We start from the raw sequence: 26,927 nt of genomic DNA, 5'->3' as shown, positions 1-26,927 counted from the left end.
TCAGAAAGCAATCTTTGTAGCTCCTGCTGACTGCTACTTGTGCTGGGTTTGGGGATTCCCAGGTGAAGCCAAGCTGTGAACCTAGGCTGGCTGCTGCTAGTGCTGGGCCTGGGGCCACTTACCAAGAGGTATGGGGCTGGAGGCTCGCTCAGGCTGGCTGTGCTTATTTGAGAGGATTTATAAGATGTGAAGCCTGTGCCAAGACATGTCATTCATATGGAAAAGCTACTCTGAACAGCTTGGGTGGGCCTATGAGTTGGGTGGTGCAGAGCCTCAGGGAATCACAAGAGTGAGACAAACCCTATTAACCAGGTTGACAAAATCTTAGATATGGCACCCACCTGCTGGCTCTGTGGCAATGTGAGGGGAAGATTCAAAAAAGGAACAATGGCCTCTGCTTGCTGTTCTATCTGGGTGAAAGCTGTGCTCCAGCTCTTGCCCCGATGCCAGACACTTCAGTTCTTCCCTGTATGCCATTGGTACCTTTTAAGCTGCTACTTCAGTGCTCATAGAGAGAGAGTCTGAGTAACTCTGTGTGCATATCTTTTAAGAGAAACTGCTTGGGAATTCAGCAGTTTCTTCCACTGACTCAATACCTTGCTGGTTTTTTGTAGCCAGAAGTTATAGGCACTTATCTTCCTGGCACTGGAACCCTGGGCTAGGGGGTCTGGTTTTGGGCCAGGACTCCTTGCTCCCAAGATATCCCTCCTGAATTTTTATTCATCATATGCGGGTGTGGGACCAGCTTGTTCTACATCTCAGGTTCTCTGTCCCTCCTACCAGTCTGGATGGATTTGGTTTCTTAAATTCTGTAGTTGTTGGACTTCCATTCAGCTTGATTTCTGCTGGTTCTGAGTGATGGTTGTAATTTTGATGTGGTTGTACAAGGAGGTGAGCCATGTTTATCTACACCTCTATCTTAACCAGAAGTCAAGAAGCAATTCTTTTTTTTTTCTTTTCAAAGATTTTATTTATTTGTAGAGAGAGGAGAAGGAGGGAAAGAGGGAGAGAAACATCAATGTGTGATTGCCTCTTGCACGCCCCCTACTGGGGGCCTGGCCCACAATCCAGGCATGTGCCCTGCTGGGAATCAAACCAGCGACACTTTGATTCACAGGCTGACACTCAATACACTGAGCCACATGAGCCAGGGCTGGTGTCCTGTTGTTCCCCACATATCAGAGTTTCCTAACCAGTGTGCCCCAGGAACCCTTGGGCTTCAGCTGGGAGTCACATGTACAGGGATTGATCCCAGTGTGGCCTGGCTGGCTGGCCTGGGGCATCAAGAAGCAATTCTTCATGAAGCAAGGAGATGTGGAAGCGTCCACGATGAGCAGAGCTCTTTTGCCTCACCAGAGTGGTCCCTGGTCTAACACATTTTAGTACTGCAAGTCATTCCCCCAGATCCATGGGCAGAAGTGTTCACCAACTGTCTACTAAAAGTAACTGTTTATTAACCATTTTAAAGAAACAAACTCCACAACATGCACTGGTACAATAGCATCATGGCCGTGAGTAGCTATTGAGTGCTTATATTCCAGACCCCAGTTGTAATGTGGTTCTCACAACTCTCCAGTGAAGTTGATACTGTTATGATCTCATTTCACAGATAGAGAAACTGAGGCTGAGAGAGGTAAAGTTACTTATCCAAATAGGTGGTAGAGCTTTGAGATCAGACTCTGTCCTTGGTCTGGTCCCCTGCCTGTGTAAATATTCTCTACTTAACTTGGTTGGCAGCATCAGAAAGTTCCAGCTAAGATAACTGAAATTTAAGTCCATTTCTAATATTCTGCCTTCAAGGAAACAGAAAATCCAATGTGTATGTCTTTTGTAAAATTAACTCTGTATATCCTTGAAAGCCATTTTTAAGTATCCTTTCAACTTTCCCTCTTCTGTTTTTCTCTTTCCCTTGTGGTGTAAATTTTTAGCAACAAGGATTTATTTCCTGTGCATTTTCCTTCATTTCACTTAGTGTAGCCTTCATTTTTTCATCTAATTTGCAACCCAAATGAACCAGTTCTGTGAGCATCCTGATCACCAGCGTTTTGAACTGTGCATCTGATAGGTTGGCTATCTCTTGGTCGCTTAAAAGTATTGGTTCTGAGGCTTTGATTTGTTCTTCCATTTGAGCCATTTTTTGCGGAAGGGGTAGTCTGGTTGCACCTGCTATGTAGTGAGGAGCAGAGCCTTAGGTGTTCACCAGGGTGAGGCAACCCAGTGGCTGGGTTATAATGTTGTATGTGGGCCAGGGGTCTGAAAGGGCACAATGGCACTTGCTCTGCTCTCTGCTGGATTTCAGTCCTTTCTACCACTTCCCACAAGCAAATTGGGCCTTTTTGGTGCTGGTTCCTGGGTGGGTGGGCTTGTGTACGTTCTAGGACCCTATGGGTCCCGCCAACAAACTCTCCTGTGAGGCTAGGAGTCTCTCCTGGCACCTCAGCCCCCAACGGGTGTTTTTAATTGGTCCTTTTAGGCTTTATTTCCATGTGCTGGGGCCCTGGGTTGCACAGTGTATCTCACTCCCCCTTTTCGCCTGGATTATCTGCAGGCGAATGTGTAACCACAGCTAGCTGCTTTGCGTGTCTCACTGGGTCTGCTCGTTGCCCCACCAGCCACCACTTCTTCCTGCCGTGACCTCTCTCCACCAGCCACCAACTCTACCCCTCTTACCGGTCTGGATAAATGGTTGTCAGACTTCCATACAGTTCAATTTTCTGTCAGTTCTGGTTGTTTTTTTTGTGTCTAAATTTTTGTTGCCCTTAATTTTGGTTGTGCAAGAAGGCATAGTGTGTCTTCCTATGCCTCCATCTTGACCAGAAGTTTAGCAACAAGGATTTATTGAAGATGGTCATTTATTGTGCTAGGCTATCAGAGAACACCAAGAAATAGATATGGCTCCTAATTGTTCTAAAGGGTTTCACCATCTGCTTAATGATAGCTAGCACTTAGTATGTTCTTACTATGCCAGGCACTGTTGGGGAGCTTGATCACAGTTATAAAGCTCACAGTTGGCTGGGAGCTTCAATATTGCACATGAAAATATGACTGAGATTTCCAGATGCTATAGAATAAAGTCTCAGAAAGTTATAACTGACCCAGGCAGCAAGTGTTAGAAAAGGAGAGATCCCTGGGCAGAAGTGTTCACCAACTATCTACTAAAAGTAACTGTTTATTAACCATTTTAAAGAAACAAACTCCACAACATGCACTCCAACGCGCAGGCTTGGAGTCCTCAGGAAAGATGTCTCAGAGGAGGTGGGACTTAATTTGGACCCTGGAAAGGGTGTTGACACAAAGAGGACTAGGGAGGAAGGGAGCAAACATACGAGGCTGGGAAGGTGCCCAGTGAGGCTGAACCTGTTTGAACTTGAGGCTGTTTGAACTGTTTGAACTTGAGGACTTAGCAAAGGGAAAGTAGAGAATCCTTTTAGAGAGGTAAACCATGGTGAAGGCATGGAAGTCTCAAGTGCCATAAGTTTCTAAACAGAAGGGATGTATGCGTGTATTGATGTTTGGAAAAGGTTAATAGTAAGGCTGGAAAGGGGTGTTAGTTATTTTTTAAAGACACTGTATGGCACAGTGTGGGCCTTTAGACTATTGATTGTATATTGGCAGTTGGTGAAGGCACCTTTATTTGAATTTCACAATGAGTTGCTTACATGTCTAGTTGTGTACGTGCTGAGATTTTTTCTGAGCAGTTTACCATACCTCTTTCCTTCGTACTGACCAACTTGAAGGTGTGTGTGCAAATGGAGAGTAGGTAACCTGTGGTCTTTAACATGTCCTTAAGTGCTTTCACATCCCTGCCTTCCATGAACTGTAGTTTCTAGAACTGCTGAAGTGCTCTCCTTTCTTGAGGCCCTGTGGGGGGCCAGCGGATAGCACCATAGACAGCCCTGACTTAGCAAAAAAGCCTCTCTGAGCCCCTCATCCCCTCCCTGCTCCTTACCACAAGGCACCATATGAAGGACATGCATCATGGGATGTTATATTGAAGGCAACTATAGAACATCTGGTCCAAAACAGGCTTTCCCTGTTCCCTTCCACGTGGTTTAATCTAAAAGGGAATGGTCAGATAATTCGGGGGTTGTTCCATGTTGTAGATTCCTCGGAGATTCATGTAAATGTTGATAGCTCAAGGAAGTACCATGCTTGCCAACCCAATTTATTGTTTGGGTGCTGAAAATTGCTTTAAAGATCATGAAAACAGGAACACTCAGACTCGTACAAGATGAGGGTGGTCATTGGCAGGTCTAATCTCTCCTGGAACTGTGAGAAATAAGGTCTCTGTGAGCAATAGGCTGGGAATGGGGATGGAGCACAGAACTGAAACTTCTTAATATTTTTAACAAGCACTTTACAAATTGGGAACGGGAGGAAAGTGATCACTGTCATCTTCCTCATGCCCAGCTATGCTGATTCTCAGCCTCTAGTAGTAGAGGTGTGTGTGGAGGTGACCACTGCCTGTGGGAAAGCACCATGGAGGGCAGCAGAATGGGGGGTCCGTGGAGGGACGTGCTCTGTGGGGGGCTGATGCTCACTGGTGGAACAGTGGATGGTGGCTGTTGAGAGTGGGTTCTGCCAGGTGAATGGCATTTCTGTGTCCCCCAAGGAGGACAAGGTACCTCTGCTGTCAGGCTGGGGACACCTCCTTGAGCCAGCTTCCCCTGCAGTGGCTCTGGGACGGCTGTTTCACTGGGTGTGCATCCTGCAGAGTGGGGTGTAGGTTTCTTTGCCTGTGTTTAAGAAAGGGCTTTAAGGGAACTGGAAATTTCCCCGACTTTGAATATAATGATGGTTTATTTTAGATCTGGTAATAAAAGGAGAACAGAGGACCATGAAGAGCAAAGCTGTGGTTGGAGAAAGGAAGGGTAATTGCCCAAACTCACTGGCCTGGGGTAACTGATAAGATAAAGATAACAGGCTTTAAACTGGGGCTGGAGGGGAAATGGGTACAAAAAGGAATCTAAGGACCTGAGTCCTATGACGGGGAAGGAACAGTTATTGACTTTATTCTTGTGCATTATTATTTATTGTTATATACTGTTGTTTATTGTTTTTCTACTCTATGAGGCTTTAGTTTGAACCAAGTCCATTCTTTAAGTGGTGAGCCCTTGAGGAGGGATCATGGGGCCGTGCTTTACACGCCGCTCACCTATATACTACTCGATACAATCCTTACATCTCTTCTCCCTCCCCAAACAGAAATTAACCTGTATACAAAAGGCATCAGTTGTTCAATGAGCTAATAGAAAAATTTGGCCAGTTCTACTCATAAAACCTTGATGACCTCTGAATCTTAATGCACTGAAAGAACAGGAAAATGATTCATTTGTTTCCTTTCTTGGCCTAGCAGAAACGTAGAGTATGCGTTTTCTCTGGACCCCTCGTCCCTCGCTCCCTTTCCCGGCCCGAGCAGGAGCGCCTCCATCCCTTGTTGCAGAATGGTTGGTCTTCACAGAAGTTTCCCACCATTACCACCTGCCAGTTCTAAAGACAGTTCCATGAACATGTTTCCAGTGGCACTGGGGGTCCCTGATACCATCTACAGTTTGTTAGGACCAGAGCCTCATGGGAGCAGGTGCCTGGGTGGATCCTCCCTTGCTAGTCCTGTCTTGAAATACTCACACAGAAGATTGTTACATGCCTGAGACTAGAACATCAAGCTTGCACTTGGACGCACACCTCTCTGCTCTCCCTTGGCAGTGCGGTACAGCTACTACTAAGCAACCCCTTCACCAACACTCCCTGCCTGGTCTACAGATGTAGATGCAGGCTGTAACTCCTCCTGAGGATTTCCGGCTGGAGACACCCAGGATCCAGAGCCTGACCTCTGCTGCTGCTCCCCGGCCCACCCCTCCCCTGCATGCTGAGAGCCCTAGAGGTGCCAGTCTGCCTTTGGAGATTGGAAAGAATGATGGACATCAGTGACGTGACAACAGATTGGGCTTGAATGAAACAGAATCTGAACTTCGTGGTCAGAGAAGTCTCCAAAGTCCAGAGAAGTTTAAAGTGATGTATACGTCCCAAACCCCTAAGAGGCCGTTAATTGTACTACTTTGCATCAGCGAGCTCAGGGGCCAGAAGGTGCCACTGACCTCAGACCCCCAGCTGGTGGGACCTGGGAGCCAAAGTGTCAGTCGTCTCCCATGATCGCTCACTCACACCCTCCTGGGCCTCTGGGGATCTTCCAGGGCTTCTTGTGGTTAGGTCCAGTCTTTTGTTGTAAACTATGGATAAGTATTAGAAATTATCTACAGTAAATCAAGTATTATATTAAGGGGGGACCAAAGTATTTACCAGTCAGTATAAGGTGACTCTTGCCTTTAAAGAACTTGCAGCAATTATGGATGAGGGAAGGGAATGCACAGAATGTTCTAAAAGAGAAGTTCCCGAACATTCTCTATTTGTGGTGCCCTTAGTCTCAGTAATTTTTTCATGGTGTTCCTAGGCCTAAAGAAAGACCTAGCAATCCTACTTAGTTAAGTAATATGTATTTAGATCCTAACAACAGAACAGATACTTGAAAAAAATAACACATACATTGAAAGAATAAAAGCATGTGTATTTCCTTCTTCAATAATCAATTATAATGAGTTATATGGCACACATGTGCCCGTTGGTCACCAAGAGCTTCTCAGACCTTGGAGTCAGATAGAACACAACCAACCTCATTTCCTCGCCTACCATGATTTTTGTCTGGCACTTTTGTTTGTTTGTTTTGTTTATCACGAGCAACTGCCCAAAGCGAGCTTCCCAGAGATAGGATGTTATTGAAGGAAGGCAGTGCAATCCAATACTGAAACGGAACTTCCTGCGTCTGGCAGTTGCTGAGCACCACTGCGTTCCCACAAAAATGTGAAATGTGCTGCCGTGCCTCTGGGAGTTTGCTGTGGGGACCCCCAGACTCCTGGGTGCCCAGGTATCCAGGCTGGGGACCAAGCTTCTAAAGCTCAGGAACATTTCTTCTCAAGGAGTTGCTTGATGAATGTTTGTGGGTCAGATCAAAGGTTACATGAAAATCTGTGACTGCAACTTGATTGCTTTGCAGTCATGTTTTACTGCCTGTGGAATTGCATTTAGAATTGCAATATCTTGTTCAAGATGAGCTACGGATACATAGAGCCAGAATATGTGGATTTGAATCCCAGTTCTACTGCTTAGCTGGGAGGTGAACTGGGCATGGACTCTTGAGGGTTTGAGAATGACAGTGACTTCCCAGGGTATGGGGAGGGTTCGAAAGTGCAACTGCCCTTTGCCAGGCGCTTCAATCAGGAAGCATTAGTTCTGTTACTCTCACTCCTAGGTGGGCATTGGAACTTCAGTGTGACGGAGCATGGCAAGCTTTTCTCAGGAAGAGGTGTTCATTCGAGGAGTGTGGGTGTGGGCTGAGGTGGAGGACAGCACCCTGCCAAGAGGGAAAGAAAGGGAGAAGCTACAGTAAGGCCCCTCGTCGGTGGAGGCAGGCCTCTCTGGTCAGAGGGTCTGAAAAGCTGCAGAACTGCTCCCTGAGGGTGGAGACCAGTCGTACCAGCCCAGGTGCCCCAGGATCCCCGCCCTGCTGTGAAAGAGAGCAAACCACGCCTGGGTCTCATCCTTGTTTGGTCTGTATCTGGCACACCTTGAGGGCGTCCACTGTGTCGGAGACATCTGGACCTCTCCCCACAGGCTCTGCCCGAGTCTCACGCAGGTCTGCTGAGTGGCCAGGTGTTTCGGAGCCCCAGGCTGGACTTGTGCTCACACAGAGCCCTCTGCTGCAAGTCTGAGTCCCTGGGTCCCTTCCCTGCAGGAGCCCAGGCAGGACGGACAGCGAGCCGTGGCAGCCCTGCGGGGGCTCTCTCCCCAGGAGCTGGCGCCTTCAGATCCTCATGCCCTGGGTGCCAGTATCCTGGCCTCCTCCAGGGCCTCACAGTATAATGTGGAAGAAAAAGTATTAGGACTTGACTCATAGCCCATTTTGTCACCGTAAAATTGGGCTCCTGCCACCTGATGTCACCACGCAGCCCATGGGTTTTCAACTGGTTTCTCTGGGGCAGCTGCAGTCCAGTTTTCTGGGAGTTCCTGCCAACTATGTTTCTTCCTTTAAAAAGAGTTAGCATTGTTTGCAAATTGTTGCTTCCCACCCACCCCCAACCCCTCCGCAAAAAAACTCCAAGACTTAGGACTCCTCCTCCCCAGGTTGCCTGGGGCAGTTGCCTGGGGCAGTGTGACTGTCTCAGTGCGCAGTTCTTCAGCCTTTCTGTCTGGATGGCTGGGCTCACGCAGGTCTTCAATTTGCTCAGGACTGGCTGTTTGTCATTTGGTCCTAAGATGAAAACCTGAGCACTATCCCATGGAAGAGAAGGCTGGAGGAGGAAAGAAATCGCTGGTCCTGAGCTGCCCAGGGAAACCCGGATCTCTGCATTCAGCTAGGTGCCTTGTAAGCCCCGCTTTCTGCACGCACAGCTCCCCCTTCCCTGCCCCCACGCCTTGCCGTTCCTGAGGTTCTGAGCTCTGTTGACAAGATCCTCGCTGTAGAGATGGCACAGATGTGTCAAAATAGCCGCAGCAAGCAAGGGTGAGGTTTGGTTCTCAAGAAAGACGTTCTAATTTTCAGCCTCCCTCACTAACTGAGATTCAGTTGTTGATGAGACGCAGCTGATGAGGTACTCAGCTGAACATCTCAGCCCTCTTTTGCCTTACATTTGCCCAGCCTGGTCTCCCCGTTGCCATTCTATACAGCCATAATGCCAGCAGAGGTCTCCGCCTGGGTGTGTGTGGTGTCCAGTAAATCAGTACCACGCCCAGTACCCCTAGGCTCTGCAATTGTTTTCAGACACGAGAGAGCACTGCAGTAGGTTTGGTGGTTTTAGGTTTGTTTGTTTGTTTTGCTGCTGCATCTTGCAGGAACTTCCAGCAAACTTTCTATATCCTACTCATTTTGTGCTCTAACAGTCTTGTACAGCTGGCAGGGCCAGAGATCAGCCCCGTTTCGTAGACAGATTTTGCACATCGAGTCAGTGGCAAAGCCAGACTTAGATCCCATTTTGAGTTCAAGTCTTGGTACCTTACCCATTCGCCATGCTGCCCTGCAGTTGCCTCCCTGGCCCCCACACTTGCTTTGAATTCTGTAGCTCTGTGAGCTGATGTGAGCAGGTTTTATTTGGACCTTTTTGGATTGTTACTGACTTCTGTAGACACTCTTGAGCATGCTTCCTGTGTCAGGACATAGCCATATGTCATTCCATCCTCACAGTAGTCTTCGAAGGTGTTATTCCAATTTTATATATAAGTGATCTAAGCTTCCTCCACACCAGATGGCTCAGGCCACACAGTTCCAAATGCTGGAATCAGAACTTCAGTCTACATCCCCCACCCTCCATTGCACTTCTCTTTCAATAAATCCTGCTGGACCTTGGGCTGCCTTATTAATAGGCACTCAGTGGTACATCAGTGCTCAAATTGGTCTTTTCAGAAAGGGGTCCAGAAGCTTGTAAGCCTCTGGTCCTGGGGAAGTGTTCTAATTGCCAACAACAGAAACCACCTGGCTGATTTTAGCAGAATGGAATTTTTTGAAAGGACATGAGTTCATCACAGAAATATTAGGCAGGCTGGGGGAGTGGACTTGGAAAACAAGAGGAACAAAGAAAGGTTTGGCAGCTGGAATCACAGTCCAGGCCTCACCAGGACACCTGGCTGATATGAACAGACGCTGTCGCGGGTGACGGTGTGGACACTGGGCTCCAGGGGCCATTGTTGGCATCGCCCCACCACAGCCCCGGGGAGCAGAGGGGTGTTGCTGTGTCCCCTGTGCCAGCCTGGGTTCTCCACCTCCCTCCTTCCTAGTGTTCCAGGCCCAGGGGGTACCAGAGGTGGGCCAAACCCAGGCATGTGCCTATGCCTTTGCAGCAAAGGCTGCTGGGAAAGCAAGCCCCCAGTCTGGCTTCCACAGTGGGAAGCAGCTCTCCCTCCCACTGAAACTCACACGGTGGGGAGTTTCCCAGATAGCACCGGGAGATTCAGGTGTTGTGTGGCCCCTGAAAATTACAAATCTCCTTTACACGCCCCCAAACACACACACACCTAATTCTAGGTTACCCCTGTGTCGCTCCCCATCGCCACCTTCCCACCACTCCCCACACCTTATCACAGACTTGGCCTGAATTGCAGAAATGACGTTGGTGCAAGTGCTTTGGGAAGTGAATTGTTACTAATTGTCCTGATAATCCAGGAACGCTGGATCTGGTTTGCCTTCTGGTTCTGGTTTATCGCTGTTGTCTGGCCAATCTGCAACAACACTGAGCTTTTGAGTTGAAGATTGTCTCAGCTGGTTTTTTTCCTCTGTTTCTGGCTGATGGGGGAGCTTCATTGTTTCTTTGTGAGGAAGCATGGAGCACAGGGGGCTTTCCTTTCCTGAGCCCCCGTGGGGTGGGGTGGTGGGCCTCCTGGGGGTTTTGCTGCTGGCTCACTGCTACCTAGAGGTGAAGTGTGTGGTGAGCCCACTGCCACCTAGTTCCCTTTTGCCAAGAAGCAGGTGCCTGTGTGCAGATGGCTGGAGCCTTCCCCGCAGGGCTTTCTTTATCATCTGTGGGAACCCAGCCCCACAGTGGGCTGTTTCCCCAGCCACCCTCCTTCCTGATAAGATTCTTCAGTTGCTCTGACCAGTTCACTGCCATAGACGTGGAGCAACTGGGCGCCGGCCTTTCAATGAGAACAGCCCCTCTGGTTCTCCCACTTCAATGCTTCCTCCTGCCTTTCCTTCTCTCCAGCTCTTCCCCCTTGCAAGCACTCACTAGTCTTGTCCCCCCTCCTTTGCCTTTCCAAATTTTCAACTTAGGGTTGGGGTTCAGAAAGGCCCAAATGGTTAGGGGCTTTTTAAAATAACGTGCCAGGTGGTGCCAAGGCTCAGTCATTTCACCCTTCTGCTTGTAGCAATTGCCTAGATAGAAAATGGGAAACCTAGGGCTTTGGGATCACAGACCTGAATTTGCAGTGGGGAACTGCCACATAGCTATGATCCCGAGCAGCCGTAATCTCCCTTAGCCTCGGTTTCCTGTTTGGGACAAACAGGGATAGTGGTGCCACTCTAACGTTTAATGGAGACGACAGGAAGCCCAATGGCACTTTGTGGGTGCATAACATTTTCAGCCTTTCCTTGTGCTCCTTTCTGGCCCTGGAGACCCAGGCTCCCGCCCCACCCAGGGCTGTTCTATTACCACTGCCCACAGGGAACCCTGAACTGAGGACGCAGTCTCTGTGGTAACAAGGAGACTATTAATATGTTTTTAGAAATCTAGGGTACCTTACAGGTTCTTCCTTTTTGATGGAGTAAAAGCTACTCAAAGAACATAGAAACAAAGGGAGGGTTGAAAGGGAAGACTACTCATGTCTGAGGCACTTTATATTGGACAAATACTTGAGAATTTTCCTCCTGGAAAACTTCCTGGAGCTCATGCCCAAATGCGTGGACTGGGCTGGAGCAATTTTAAGATGACCTTTGCCTTCTGGTGTCACTTCTTTGATTAGTTATATGGCAAAAGGGAGAAGATCTGGGTGGGCCTAATCATAGAAGCCCGTCAAAGATAGATAGCCCTTTGGCCACCACCTCCCTAGCTGGTGGCAAAGAGGAAGTCAGAGAAATTACAGGCCAGAGAAGGACTGACTTCCCCGTGTGCTGAGGGCCTGAGAACAGAATGGCCCATGAGGCATGCAGGCGCCCCCAGGAGCTAGACAGCCAGAGGGGACCTCAAGGAACTGAACTGAGCCACCAGCCTTGTGGACTTTGAAGCACATTCTTTCCCAGAGTGGCTTTCTGAAACCCTCAGCAGAGGCCCAGCTGAGCCCGTCTGCACTTCTGATCTAGAGAACTCAAGGATAGTGAGTGGGTGTTGTGTTAAGCTGCTAGTCTGTTGTAGTTGTATGGTAGCCATGGAAATCTGATATAGCCCGACACCAGGGACTGGTGGGGCCTGTGGTATATTGGAGATGCATGTGCCACCTAACTATGAAAGCCACCACTCAACTCTAACTGGTAGTTGTCATGTAGAAGCTCTGGGGGAAGAATCTCAAAGTTTCTAAGTCTCCCCATTTTTTAAGAGAGGCCGAAAATTTAGACTGTGTGAAATATCCTGACTCTTAAAAGACGCATCTGCTAGGTAAATATACCATGATCCCTTCACTAAAGCATAGCCCCCTTTGGATGGGAAGTTTCCTACCTTTTGGGTTTTTTTTTTTTGAGAAGTTGCTTATTTTAAATTCTACTGCCTTTTATACCTTCCGCACAGAGGATAGTGTTTATGCCAAAAGTGTTGACTTGCAATCGACAGTTAGGCCCCGAGGTTTTGTCCGGGACTCTGTGGGGACTCTGTGAGGTGACCCAAGGCTCTCACCCTTTCGGATGTGGAATGAGAATTCACACTCAAGAAGAGAAAGTGCAGGATTTTTGTTTCTCTGCAGCCAGTCTGATCACCACTCTAGGCCCCCGTCTTTAGGTGGGTAGGTCGGGGATGGGATTGTACTTCAACCTGGAAATCTCACCCAACCCACTCATTTCCTTTGAAGTAGTTCATTCCCTTAGATGACTGCGCTGGCCCAGCTGTTCGGCATTTTGCCCTTGGCACCCTTTCCCTGCAGAGGGTGGCTGCTTCTATGGGGAAGGTGTGGCTTATGGGACCGGCTGCGTTTTCTGGGTCCTGGATTGTGCCCTGAATCCCGGCTTGTCCAGGTCTAGAGTGAGGATGCAGGTTCAAGAGGGGGCGTTTAGGCCACTCCCCAGAATAATGACCACTAAAGTATTACTTGGCTATTCAGGACCAACATAACAGGTTTCAACTGATGAGACCCACAGTCCTGGCCATTTTCCTCTGTCCCTAGGTCCCTGACCACTGTGTAGAGACTGCATCCAACCCCAGGCTTCTGTTTTCCCATGGGCTCTCTCACTACCTCCCTGCCCCCTCATACTTGGGTTTATATGCACCACCCACAGGCAGGGAAGGGCAGCCTTGGGCCCCCTCCCTGGGAAGCTGGCCAGGGCCTGGAAGGTCTCTGGCTCCCGCATGCCTACCTGCTGTTTCTAAATCTCTGTGCTTGGTCTCCCCTGGGCTAGAAGTGGCAAGCATTTCTTTTCTCTCCTGGGGAGCTGGCTTGTGACTTTCCAACATCAGATTCTCATTCTCAACCAGTGGAGATGTGTGGGGTGTATCAATGGGAAAGCTGAAGATGAAGTGTTTCAGGGGTACCGTCCCCATTACTGCTATTAGGGGCTCAGTGACTCCATAATACTGAGGCTCATGAAACCATCCGAGAGCATTTAACTCCTGATGGGATTTCTGCACAAAAAGGAGGGATCAGGCTTGAGCAGTGGGGGGAAGTCCATTGAAAGGCTTGGTGGGATGGAGGCTGGCCTTTAAGGGCAGGTTGGCTATAGAAAAGCACTTGAATGTCTGATTCAGTTCAGTATCAAGTCCTATCTATATCAGCCGTGCTGACTTCCTTGCCTTGGTTGTTCCCCTTTCGGAGCTCACTGACCTTGACAGAAGGAGCTGAATGTGGGTCACCCTGACCCATTTCTATCTCAGGTTTGAAAGCCAAATGGAAAGTTAATCAAGCTGCTTGAGACTTTTGTCAGTGAGCAGCTGAGCCCTAGGCACCCCCAGCCCTACGGCCCTGGTTTCTTTTTCTTTTTTAATCCTCACCCAAGGATATGCTTTTTTATTGATTTTAGAGAGAGAGGAAGGGCGAGACAGAAAGAGGAGAGAGAAACATTAATTGGTTACCTCCCATGCGCACCTTGACCATGGATCAAAACCACCAACTTTTGGTGCACAAGACAACGCTCCAATCAACCGAGCCCCCTGGCCAGGGCCACAGCGCCCTGGTTTCTGGTGCTCACCACGGTCTGCCTCTGACCCTCCCTTGGTGCGGAAGGCGGGCAGGCTATGCCTGTGTGCACAGGTACAGACAGTAGCTGGCAAGAATGGTAGTGGGTATCCCAACAATGGGATATTGGGGAGATGAATGTTGTCTCTGGTGTTGCATACAACTTAGATATGGGTACAAAGAATAGCCTAGCTAGTCTTAAGACAGGTGTGGAAGGCAGTAGGAGTGAAGTTAAGACCAGGCTTCATCAGAGTCGCAGTTCACATCCCAGCTTCACTGCTCACTGAGCTGTCCAACTGTGGGCAAGTCGCTTGCCTGCCCGGAGGCTCAGTTTCCACATCTGTGAGTTGGGGACAATATTGGTACCTGCCTCATGGGGTCGTGTACACTAACGAATCGAAGTGTATATCAAATTCTTAGCCTCTTCTGGCAGAGAGTAAAGTGTTCTGTACATGCTTGTTGCTGGTTTAAACTATATCATTGTTACTGTGAAGAGATCAGACTCAGGGTTTGAGTAGGGAGGCTGTTCACCGGGAAACCTCAGGGGATGGAGGACAAGGGATTTCTCCAAAGGGGCTTGTCTCCTATTTATATGGAGGAAGGCCCAGAGGGCACAGAGTAAGGTGCAGACAAGTCACCTCTACTGACGCTGCTACTTCTCTTGCACCTTCTAAGCCAAAAGAAAACACGTGTGTTGAGGGTGGAAGAAGGGAGGAGATATAAAGGGTTTGGAGGGGGGAAGGAAGAGAGACTTGGTCTAGATGGAGTGTGGCAGTGAGTGAGTGAAACTGACCAAATGTCCTGCACCTCCGGGGCCAAGGAAGGAGCTGTTATAAATAGCCCAGTGTGTTCAGGTACTTAGCTCCTTCTTTACTCTAAACTCTAATTCTGCCTGATCTCCTTTGAATCATAGACTCTTAGGTTAAACACCATTTTTAAAATTGGACGTGAAGCTTCTGAATGAACAGGGGAACTCTTACCTGTGCTCCAGAACCCTGCTCAGGTGTCCGCTCTCTGGCAAAGCTTCCCACCATGCCCATGTCAGTTGCACTTCCTTTGGGCTCTCATTGCTCGTTCCTCTATTACGTCTCGTCATTGATTAGCTCCCATAACCACTCATTTTCTGGCTAATCTCCTCTGCTAGACTGTGAGCCCCTATTCATCTTTCTTACTCATTTTTCAGTCCTGTGGCCAGCACAGAAATGTTAAAGGAATAGAGTGTAAGTGAAGGTAATGACTTCCCTGCACGAACTGCCGAGAAAGCCCTCCCTTCCTTCTGTGAATGGGAGGAAAAAATAGGAAGCCATATCTGATGGGACCTCTTGTGGGACTCTGCCAATCTCCCAGGACAGCTGCAAGCCAGCCCGCAGGACCAGCACCCATTTGGCTTTCAGAAGATAAGGGACTGTCAACACAAGTGTGATAATCAGGGAGAACGGGTGGGAAAGTAGCATGGGCCACACAGATTCTCACCATGGATTAGATAAGGGAGTGTGTCCCTGGAAATGTGTTGGTGGGAAGGGATGCTTTGGAGTTCCTGGCTGATTATGCTAGCAAAGGGCTCTAGGTGGCTGGGAGCAGCCACACTCCAGGGACCCAGGATACCCTCCCTGATCGAGGACAGGAAAAGGAAGCTGCTCTGTGGGACAGTGAAGACCATGTGTCTTTCCCAAGAGGTGTCATTGGGAAGCCCCTTGTCCCAGTCCTGGGGTGGGAGGGGACCCATTTGGATGGAGTAATGCCCTGGTCCCTGGAAAAAGATACAGAGGGGTGCTCCCCCACAGCCTGGAGACCCTGGACTTGGAGGAGTGGGGGGCGCAGCTGCTTGAGGTGACTGTAGAGTCTATTGGTTGGAAAGTTCTTAGGACAGCTCTGACTCCTCAGGAGGGCTGTGGATATTTTGGCTTTGCTACAGAGAACACACTCAGCAGCAGGCTTTGGAGGGAGCCAAATTTCCATTTCTCCCTGATGGATCTCAGGAGGGCAGTAAAGCTCCTTCTCAAATTATTTAATTTAAAAGCTCCTGACAAAGAGCAGGCCTACTGCCTCGCACATTGTACTTTGACCCTCTGGAAGTTGACCATCCATCCCATTTCTCCCCATGGCATGGGCGAGAAGCTTAGAGTCCCACCATTTTATTGGCAGGGAGCTCTCGCTTTGTGTGCCGAGTGATTCTTGTCTTGGAAAGTAAAGTAGGTCCCAGCCCCAAGCTCCCCCCGCCCTCCAAGACCCAGTGCTCTCTTCTCATGCAAAGGGGTAAATGGTCTCCCTGGAGTTGGGTTTTGAAGACTTTGCCTAGGCCGGTCCTGCTGTTTTCTGCCACCTGTGCATAGTCATACTGTACAACCTTGACAAATCTCGCCAGATTCCAAGACACCCATTTCTGAGTACAGGGACAGAGCCCCAGTTGAGCAAACTGAGTGTGGGGTGATGGTGTAATGGCCCACTCTGTGAGGGGGTCACCACCTGCCCACGCCCCCAAGTGCCCGCACAGCTCTCCCCATTTCTTTACATCCTTGTGAGCACCAGGCTTTGCTGAAACTCTCCAACTGCCTGGGAAATGTTTGGGGCTTGGCAAAACACAAAACACTTTTTTCTCAAGCATTCACTGTTTTTTTCCTGCTTTCCATTTGTACTGCCTGTTTGTTTGGAGTAAAATCGAGTCCATGTGTTTCACATCCCCTGGCCTGCTTCTCCGTGGCATGATTTTCTCTTAGATTGTCTGAGTTCCCAAAGTTCTGGGTTTTTTGCCTTAGAAGGACACAATGTCTTACCACAAGAGAGTCTGAACTCAAAGCCTAAAGGGAGTGTGTTTCAGGTGGCACTTTGAAAGGCACGTGAATGCAGAGGGTAGAGGTGGCCTTCCAGTGAGAAAACACAGTCCCTTCTTAGGGAATACAGAGCAGAGGCCAGGGTTGTGGCTCTTCCCTCCTGGTTTCCCATGAGGAATCAGCCATGGCTGTCTTAGTAGCGGGCTCCTAAAGTGGCCTTCTGCCTCTCCCCAACTTCCTCTCCCTGAGAAACTGTGTTCTTCAGTTTCTGTCTCTGTGGTGGAATATCTTGACCTTCCTGTCAAAGGGATGTCAGACCCGTGTGCTTAGGGAAGAATGCAAGGTCTCACTCTTACTTATTATTTCCTTTCTAGCACAAATGGAGAGAGTGCTTTTCTCTAAAGAGCCCATTCCAGTGCTTTCTCTGGGGGTGCCAAGAAAGGCATTGTGCTAAGGCACATGAAAATAATGAAGACACCAAAGATTTGCAGTATTTTCTGGAGCGCTAAATCCCCAAACTCCAGGCTGAAAGAAGTAATTTGAAGGCAGGCATTTTCTATCTGTTTTCTTGGGAAGAGATTTGGCATATATACAATGGCATCTGACACACCCAAGATTGTAGAGTATGTCAACCCTCTGGCCAGACAATGCAGGTTCCCATGACATTGCGTGTGACTTTTGGAGTAAGGAAAATGCACCGCACTATTGCACCTACACACACACCTGTACACACACAGTGTCTGATGGCTGGAAGTCTACAATTAAACGGTTAAACATGGTAATTGTAGTGGATTATACTATGCTGTATAATTGAAGTTGGCTAAGGGTATAGAACTTAAATGTTCTCACACACAAAAGATAAATATGAGGGGTGATGGATGTGTTCATTAAGTAGATGGGGGATCCTTTCACAGTGTATGCACACTTTAAATGTCTTACAATTTTATGTCAATTATACCTTGACAAAGCTAAAATAAAACATATAAACAAGCAAACAACAACAATGACAAAAATAGAATTGCAATTTTTTTAGCCTAAGCCCTTGATTCTGGTTAAACTGCTAAAAACCTTGGGATTTTGGTAGGGCAAATTTGGGTGGTGAAAAGCTGGGAAAGAGTATCTAAGTATTTTGAGGGTTCCAAGGTGGGCTTTGCTGAAGTCCAGCCGAGAGGTGGGGTTGGGGTAAGAATGTCCGGAACACAGAGAAAACAAACTCTGCTTTACAAGTCTGAAGGGTCTGCTAGCTTTGCATTTTGGCTTCCTTTTAAAACTGGAAGCATATCCTCTTTTTAACAGTATATCATAAAGGTCTCAAAAAGTTATCCAGACTTTTCAGTCTGGAGATAGAACAGGAGATTCCTGTTCCCCAGAACCTGGGTGGGGTGGGATGGACATGGGCATGGGATGTGGATAACGTTTTGTATGTATGTTTGAGTTGCATCTTCTGGAGAGAAACCATAGCTTTCACCAGGATCGTAAAGAGGTCCTGAGGAGCTGGAGCAAGAAGACCTGGCAATGTAGCCTGAGCCTCTGAAACATCCTACGTTCAGGGCGCTTTCACCTGCTCACTGGGGCCCAGGTACCGGGACAGGTCCATTAGCTCTGGGACATGCCTGCTCATCCCGGGCTTTGGAGGGCTGGCCCTCCTGCCATACGTGAACACTGTCCTTCAGAGGCCTTCAGGTCTCCTTTGGGCTTACAGAAGAAAAATTGTTTTTTTCTAACCATAAAAGTAATTACTTAGAAAATATAGAAAAAGATCATTTTTATAAAATTATGATAATCTTTATAATGTCATAACATAAAGAATATATACGTTAGTTATATTTTTACAAATAAATTAACCACTGTAAATATTTTGAGGTAGTTCCCTCCAGGTTTTTTTCTTTTTTTTTCTTTTTTTTTAACAGAGACTTGAGGCCCTGGCCAGATAGCTCCATTGGTTGCAGCATTATCCAGATTCACCAAGGTCACAGGTTCGATCCCCGGTCAGGGCACATACAAGAATTAACCAATGAATGCATGCATAAATAAAGTAGGACAACAACTGGATGTTTCTCTCAAATCAATTTTTAAAAGTTAAAAAAGGAGAGAGTTGAGATCATTGTATGTCTATGAATAGAGCCCTTTTCACTTAACATTACATCATAAACATCTTGCTTGCCATTAAAAAGTCTTTATAAGCATCATTTTCAGTGGCTGCACAATATTCCATTATATGGCTGTACTACAGGGTGCTTACCCGTCCTCCTAGCACTGAGCATTTGCATTGTTCCCAGCTTTTTGCTCTAATAAATAATGCATGAGAAGAATCTCTGGGCGAGAAGCCGTGCTTACATTTTACGTTATTTCTTTATGATGAATTCCTAGAAGTCTCTTTCGACTTTTGAAGATATTGTAAATTAAGATGTTGCTGAGGCCTATCTGTAAAGTGTAGACTCACAAAAGACTGTGGGTAGAGAGGCAGGGCCCAGCATTGGCATCAACCACACTCACTGGGATTCTTGCAAAACAGGCAACCCGCCTATAGGTGTTGTGGGCACATAGAAGACCCAACCTTTATCCTCGAGGAACTTACTGCACAGTGTGAAATCACAAAATGCACCAAGAGCCTAAAGGAAGAGAAGCCTTTTTCAGAACCTTGGGGGAGCCATGTGTAAGCTCAGAATGGGGCAGAGTTTTGCTTGTATGTTCATAATGCATATTCTGGAGAGGGAGTCCAGCTTTCATCTGGATCCTCTCATCTACAGAGCCGCAATGAATTACCTATTCATTGACTGTTTGGGGGGGCATGAATTAAATTTCTCAATTTATTTCTCTTACTATTTTATTTTATAGTTTTTATAACAGAAAAAAATAAAAAATTTTATGTGCCATTAATATGACCAATAGATTGTAACAGGAAGATGGCAGTCAAGGGTCCCAGTTTGGGGGACCTTAAGGTATACAGTATAGGAAAGGCCACAGCCTGTACCCAAAAGGTATGAGGCGGATTTGGGCAGCATTTGTCACCTGTCCCTGAAGTGACCTACCAATTCATTTACATGGCAATCTGCTCCTGCCTGCATGAGCTGGTGTTACATGAGCCTAATGCCTGCAGGATCATATTATCGGAACATTGGGTTATGCAGGTGCATGGCCCTTCTAGTAATCCACGCCAGTGTTTCCTCATCGCACTGCTGGAACCTGGTTGCTGAAGGTTAGAGGTGCTTCTTCTTGCTCACTAACAGTCAGGAGATGTGAGGAGATGTGGTCGCTGTGTGCCCTCTAGACCTTTCACTTGGGCCAGGATTAGATGTACAGTCTACTGACTGTATTTATTTTCTACAATCTGTTCTGACCACATCTGCTGTTGGACTAGTTCTTCTGATGGAAAAGTGAGAGAGCCATGTGCTGGGCTGTGGCCTTGTCCAGGTGTCCACACTAGAAAGAAACCTACAATTACCGGACTTCCACAGGACCCTAGCTCATCTCAGCTTGTGGGATTTCATGATTTTGTCAAGTTTGGTGTACTCGGTCAGGGCAGCCGGGATGGGTGTGTGTGTCTCATCATCCCGTTGCTCATGTGGTACTTCCCGTGTTTGTGGCTGGAGTGTCCAGGTCCCCTTGGACTACAGAGCCCTGCCATGGGCAGGCATGTGTCTTGACTCAGAAGCTTTCCAAATCTTTATACATAGCATCCTTTAGTCTGGCTTGCTAACAAAATTCATATAATTCTGTTATTTCTGTCATTGGGTTGTTTTGAATTCCACTTGGCTCTTTCTCCAGGTTCAACTGAGTTGTTTTTCTTCCCTGACTCTTGGTTTTTGCGGAATAAGTCCCTGGCTCCTTCTCAGTCACTCCCCTTTCCTCTGGCCTTCTATTTTCCCCACACCCCAAACCACCTAGTGTCCTCAAGGGCTTGCATCTACCTGTAATTTATGCACTCATTGTGACCATCACATAACCCTAATTCTTATTTGGCCTCAACTCCATTGGCCAAAAGCACCAACTAAACCTCACTGTGAGACAGATGGCAGTCCGGGAGGAACTGGCCACTGTCCACCCCTTGGATAATATCTACTGTTCCCATAGGAGGCAGAAAACATCAGACTAACACACCCGTGATCACTGCCAGCCCTAGTCCATAATGCAAAGCAAGCAAGCAAGACAACACGCAATATATAATCCTTTGTTGGTAGCTGTGGGGGAGACAGCTAAAAGCTCAGGCCTTTTCATACTCTGGTTCCTCTTCAGGTCGTATAAATCTTTCACCTTTTTAAAAGCTTAGGCCTTTGAAAGAGATCATTAAGAAATTTTCCCTCGTACTTAATCAGATTGACCTTGGCCTTGACTTAAGCTTATATGTTCTGGTTTTGTCCAGATAGAGACATTATTCTTTTCTCTACATATGATATTTTAATAATACATTTTAAATAAAATATTATTTACATAAAAGATAAAACTTAAAGCATTTCATATGTAACATAATTTTAATAGAATATGTTATATGTAAAAAGATTATATTGCATACTTTAATGGAACTCATATTTTATATTTAGATATTTGAACATATTTTATAAGTAACATTTGTATATAAAATATTATAGACTTATATGCATAAAACATTAAATTGGGTATTTCATATTATATTTTAAACACTTTAAATATTTTAAAATATTTCTAAAATATAGGCTATTAAAATATTAAAATAAAAAAATAAAATAAAATATTAAAATCAGTATTCAATATCAATGCTGATGGTTTCATACTAAAATTAAGTAATTTATTTAATAACTGAATATATAGAGAGTTTTGAAATACATGAAATATATTATTTTTGCATAAATAAAAGGTATTATGAAATATTTTTAAGGATACCCCATGTGATCTGGTTCCCAGTCCAAGACTTAAAGTCTGAGGGACACAGCGCCCCCTACCGCTCGCTCCCCACCCAGTGCCCTGATCAGCTGTTTTTTTCTCCGGCCCTCAGGCATTGGCAAGAACGTCATCTGCGACCGCACGGCCACGCCACTGGATGCCTTCCGCATGATGTCTGCCGCCCACTACTACCCCAAGCTCATGAGCATCATGGGCAACGTGCTGCGTTTCCTGCCAGCCTTCGTGCGCATGAAGCAGCTCATTGAGGAGGGCTACGTGGGCGAGCTGCTGGTGTGCGAGGTGCAGGTGCACAGCGGCAGCCTACTGGGAAAGAAGTACAACTGGAGCTGCGACGACCTGATGGGCGGAGGCGGCCTGCACTCGGTGGGTACCTACATCATCGACCTGCTCACCTTCCTCACCGGCCAGAAGGCTGTCAAGGTCCATGGGCTGCTCAAGACCTTTGTGAAGCAGACAGACCACATAAAGGGCATCCGCCAGATCACCAGTGATGACTTCTGCACGTTCCAGATGGTGCTGGAGGGTGGGGTGTGCTGCACCGTCACCCTCAACTTCAATGTGCCAGGTGAGTTCAAGCAGGACGTGACCGTGGTGGGCTCAGCCGGGCGCCTGCTGGCGGTGGGCACAGACTTGTATGGGCAACGCAATAGCGCCCCGGAGCAGGAGCTGCTTCTGCAGGACTCCACACCTGTCAGCAACTCCCTTCTGCCAGAGAAGGCCTTCAGCGACATCCCCTCGCCCTACCTGCGTGGCACCATCAAGATGATGCAGGCGGTGCGCCAGGCCTTCCAGGACCAGGACGACCGGCGCACATGGGATGGACGGCCCCTCACCATGGCTGCGACCTTTGATGACTGCCTGTACGCCCTGTGTGTGGTAGACACCATCAAGAGGTCCAGCCAGACCGGCGAGTGGCAGAACATTGCCATTATGACTGAGGAGCCAGAGCTGAGCCCCGCCTACCTGATCAGCGAGGCCATGCGCAGGAGCAGGATGTCCCTGTACTGTTAGCATGGTCTGAGGACCTAGGAGGACTTAGACCTTCTGCGAGCGGCCCAGAGTTGGGGAAAGGCATTGGGGAGAGGTGGCCTCCAGGAGCAGGGGGAGGTGGAGGGGCAGTGGGAATAAATGGCCTGTGGGAAGGTGAACCCCAGCCCAAGTGAGGGGCCCAAACAAGACTCTTAGAATGCTGAGTAAATAGTTTGAGAGTGTTCAGAAGGCCTGCCTTTTCTGAGATCATCCCTCCTGGGCATTTGTAGGAGAGGCAGAGAAGCAGGGAGGGAGACTTTCCTTCTCATCTCATTCACTCCCCACACCGTGGCCTCTTTGGCAGGCCAAATGCTCCTGTGAGATCGAGCTTAGTTGCCGAAGGCTCTCCCTCCTCCCTAACTGCCTCAGACTGGCAGGAGAAGGCGTATCCTCACATGTCCACACAAGCCTGTTAGTCTGGGGAAAGGTGGGGGTGCAATGGACTAATGAGAAAGTTCAAGTTCCAGGAAGCCACTTTAAGTGTCTGGAGGAAAAAGTCCTTGGTAGTAAAGTGTACAGCTTTCTCGACTGATTGGTCTTCCTCCTAGGAAGCAGGAGGGAGTGTCTTCTTAATTGGCCCACTGCCCTTCACCTGGCCTGAGGTAGGGCAAGGCAGTGCCAGCAATGGCCAGCGGAGAGACGGTTCTTTAAGGCAAAAGGAGGGAGCAAGAACACACCCTGCATGGAAACAGATGAGGCAGAGAATGGCCTATCCCTTTGAATTTGTGAGCAATTAAAATTAACTACAAGAAGCCACCTGATAACACTACTTCTGGGAGAGTAGACTTGAGTGTAAGATTCGGCACTGAAGCATTGAGGTTATTCTTTCACCTGGCTCCACGGGTAGCGCCAAAGAGACAGCAGGAGGTGTGGGGCTGACTACAAGCTCATATGACTACAGACTCCCACAGCTGCGTGCCACAGGGCTGCGTGCGGAGGGAGTTTCCAGTGGAGGGGAGAGTGAGCCAGCCCCGGGCTTGATTTGTGCTCGACACCCATGCCCCTACCAAGCTAGGGCAGGGCTTTAGGTGTTTCATGCAGCTTTGCGGATGTAAAAGGGAAGTCTTCAGTTCCACTCGGATGTAGTCCTTTTCCCTTAAAAAATGTCAATACTCTTTTCCTTTGCTTTGATGACTCGGATACCTAAAAAATTGTTAATGGGTATTAAACAAAACAAAACAAAAGGACAACAGGAACATAATTTCAGTGTTTCTAAAATGGGGTTTTAGAGCCCTCCCAGCTGTGTTTTCATGGGGGATTGAGAATCTAGTATCGGGAAAAACACATTCTTCTACTCCTCGGTCTCTCGTCTCACTTGTCATGCCACCCTCTGCTTACAGAGCTTTTAACGGAGACGGCAAACTGCAGGCACAGAGCAGGCAGTGCCCAAAGGGAACAACCTGACACACACACAGACACACACACACACACTCACACACACACACAGGCTTATAAATGCTCATTGCCACCAAATGTCACTGAAATCACTCTTAGAAATTCAGGAGTGGTCTTAAAAGGACCAAGTAAAAAAATATTTTGAAAACAGGGTGTTTTTATCTTTTTATCTTTCTTAATCCTCCATCCCACAGAAGACGTTTGTTAAAGTTGGGTGTAGGAACTCGTACTTGCAAATCTACATGGCTTTTGTTCACAGCTCATACAACTGAGGCTGAGACTGCTTTTCAGACGACTGGCAGTAGAACTAGAAGGGAATTTAAGGGGCTGAGAGTTCACCCCCTGGCTCTGAGCAGGCGGAATCTGAAAACAACAGTACAATCAGTTGGTCCTCCTCTCTCCTCGCAGGGTCACAATATACTATGAAATCGTATATTGGGCAGGCTGCCCACAGGTGCGGTGTGGGTGTCCAAACATCGTGGGAAGGTGGTCGTGTTCTAGCACCGAGGAGTAAGGATCCCTGTGCTGGACACAATCTCCCTGCCTCGAGGGCTTTGCTGCAGCATGGTAAGCTTGCTCAGCTGGAACTCTGCATGCTACATTCTAGTCCCTGACCAGTTTTTCAGATTTCGTAATGACATGCCAAGCTTTTGTAGTTATCAGTTCAAAACTAGAGATTTGATGGAATGGAAGTCTCCCAGTAATAGTTGGAGCAGAGGGTCATGCCCTGGGCTGTTTTGGTTCAGGTTCTCCTAATTGCCCTTTGGGTAGCTTTTGCGGAAACTGAGTGGGATGATTTTTTTTCCTAGCTAGCCTGAAAGGCTGTGATTAAGGATGAAGGAAAAGGAAACTAGATGACTCTCTGCGTCTCATTTTTCTAAGTCGTTTATAATCTGAGTAGGGATTTCCCTGGGGCTTCAGTTTCAAGTTTCTGTCCTTAACCGAACACTTAGGAGGTCCCCCCCCGCCCCTCCCGCAAAGCCTTTGAGCTCTGTGATAAATACTCAGTATCTTAAACAAAAATTCTTATTTGAGGCTGGAGTATATAGAAAAATACGTATTCTTTTAAAAAGCATGAAAAATAGTTGTGTATCATGCATGTAGTAGGTAGATGCAGGAATGAGGGAGAAAAGACCAAGGTAGTTGATGTTTTTAATACAAAAATAATAGTAAATGGATTGAAGATACTTCTTTAGTCATCTTTTTGCTCCTGTCCTACCTCTTGCAGAGACTTAGCTGCAATACAAGGTAAAATCTCAAGCTTTCCACAGAGCTTGCTGAGACCAAGTCCAGCAGCTAATAGTGCCCTCAGGGGTCTGGGTACCGTCAGCTGACTTTGACTGAGGCTGAATCCTGGCAATGACCTTGCTCTTTCAGCTTCGTTTAATGTGTCTTAAGGAGCTGGTGTGATGGAGGCACCACTTTAGGGTCATCACATTTAGTTGCCTGTGCCTGATTTGTTACCATCCTCAGGTGGATGCCTCTGCTACTAGAAATATTGGCTCACGCCGCTGGTCGCTTCTGCAGACGTCCCAAATTCCAAATTCTTGGAGAGAGGAGGTGGGCCAGGGGCTCTTACAGGGTACCCACAGTGTACGGACATGCTCTGGGCTTCTTTGGGTACTCTGTGTTTTCCTCTGGAGCGAGTCCATGGCCACTGTCAGCTTTTCCATGATTTTGCCCTTTAACGGGAGAAGCGTAGCAGGGAGCTGCAGACACTCCTTAGCTGACCTGGCAGCAGATACCTTTGTGTATCTGGACCCCAGTGTAGTCTTGGCTAACTCCAGTTCGAGATGAACTTCTCCCAGAGCCCCTTTTCCTCTGCAGAGGGTCATCCAAGTACTCTGTGTGCACCAACTGTTTTTCTTTTAAGATTTTATTTATTTTTAGAGAGGGAAAGGGAGGGAGAGAAACATCAGTGTGTGGTTGTCTCTTGCACAGCCCCCACTGGAGACCTGGCCTGCAACCCAGGCATGTGCCCTGACTGGGAATTGAACCAGCGACCCTATGATTTGCAGTCTGGCACTCAGTCCACTGAGCCACACCAGGCAGGGCGCCCCAATATTTCTTGATATCCATTGTGTGCAGGGTATTTTAAGTGCATTGTCTCATTTAATCCAAAAAAACCACAACCCTTTAGTATTGGATATTGTTATTCCCATTTTACACATGAGATAATCAAGGTTCATAAAGAAGAGTAACTTGCCCAGAGTCACACAACTATTAAGCAGAGACAGCATGACTCTGCAGCTTTTCTGTAGTGGCTCTGGCCGCCTGCCCTGGCAAGCTTTTGATTGCCACACTAAGCATTGAGCCATTGCATAGGACATGGTCTTGTCATTCCTCGGGTGATTCTTCTTGTTACTCACTGCTGGTGTAAATGGAAAAGGGTGCAACAGATTCGAGAGTATTCAGTAGTGCAATGCTTGCCCGAGAGCAGAGGCTTCAGTGGTCCTCCCAGGGGCTCCGTCGAGTAGGGTCTGTGATGTGGAGGAAGAAAAGGTTGGTGGGCCAGAACTTTCCACTGTTAACTGATATGGTCACTCAGATACCGTGCTGGCTGCAACTCCAGACTCCAGTGTGAGCTCTTGAGGCCATCCATCACCTCTTACTGCAGCACACGAGGGTGGGGGGGAGTGGGGGGGCATGGGGCGCCTTGCCTTGTGAAAAGTCCTGGGAGCCTGACTCGGTCAGGGCTGCCCCCTGAAACCCAGTGTTCCCCATCTGCCCACTTCTCCACCTCGGGGGGGGGGGAATGCCAACTGCTGCTAAAGAGACAAAGCCACACTGTAGATGCACACAGCTTTTTTTCGTTGCCCTCCCTGTTCTCAAAAGGAAATTGAAATGTGGGGCTTTGATAATTTTTTAAAACAAACTCCCAAATGTCATAGCCTTTGTCGCATAAATTTCAGGGCTTTGATGGCCTGAAACAGCAGTGGGTGGAGTGGGTGCGCCCCACTTCTGTGTCTAGAAGAGGTGGGGGCAGGGTGTAAG

At 47.7% G+C, this 26,927-nt stretch overlaps 1 protein-coding gene across 1 annotated transcript in view; it reads left to right on the top strand.

The window, feature by feature from the left end:
- The window catches only part of GFOD1 (Gfo/Idh/MocA-like oxidoreductase domain containing 1), a 116,788-nt gene extending 91,735 nt beyond the window's left edge, over positions 1-25,053 (top strand). The window contains exon 2 of the mRNA XM_037038007.1: positions 21,601-25,053. Within this exon, the coding sequence (XP_036893902.1) occupies positions 21,601-22,520 (920 nt within the window). The 3' untranslated portion in view covers positions 22,521-25,053. The remainder of the gene's footprint in view (positions 1-21,600) is intronic.
- The last annotated feature ends 1,874 nt before the right edge of the window (positions 25,054-26,927 follow it).

Source organism: Sturnira hondurensis, unplaced genomic scaffold (assembly GCF_014824575.4).
Source record: "Sturnira hondurensis isolate 20B ecotype Veracruz unplaced genomic scaffold, ASM1482457v3 Scaffold0023817, whole genome shotgun sequence".
NCBI lineage: Eukaryota > Metazoa > Chordata > Mammalia > Chiroptera > Phyllostomidae > Sturnira > Sturnira hondurensis.
The sequence above is the reverse complement of the archived record's forward strand: the minus strand, read 5'-3'. Positions and strand labels throughout refer to the sequence as shown.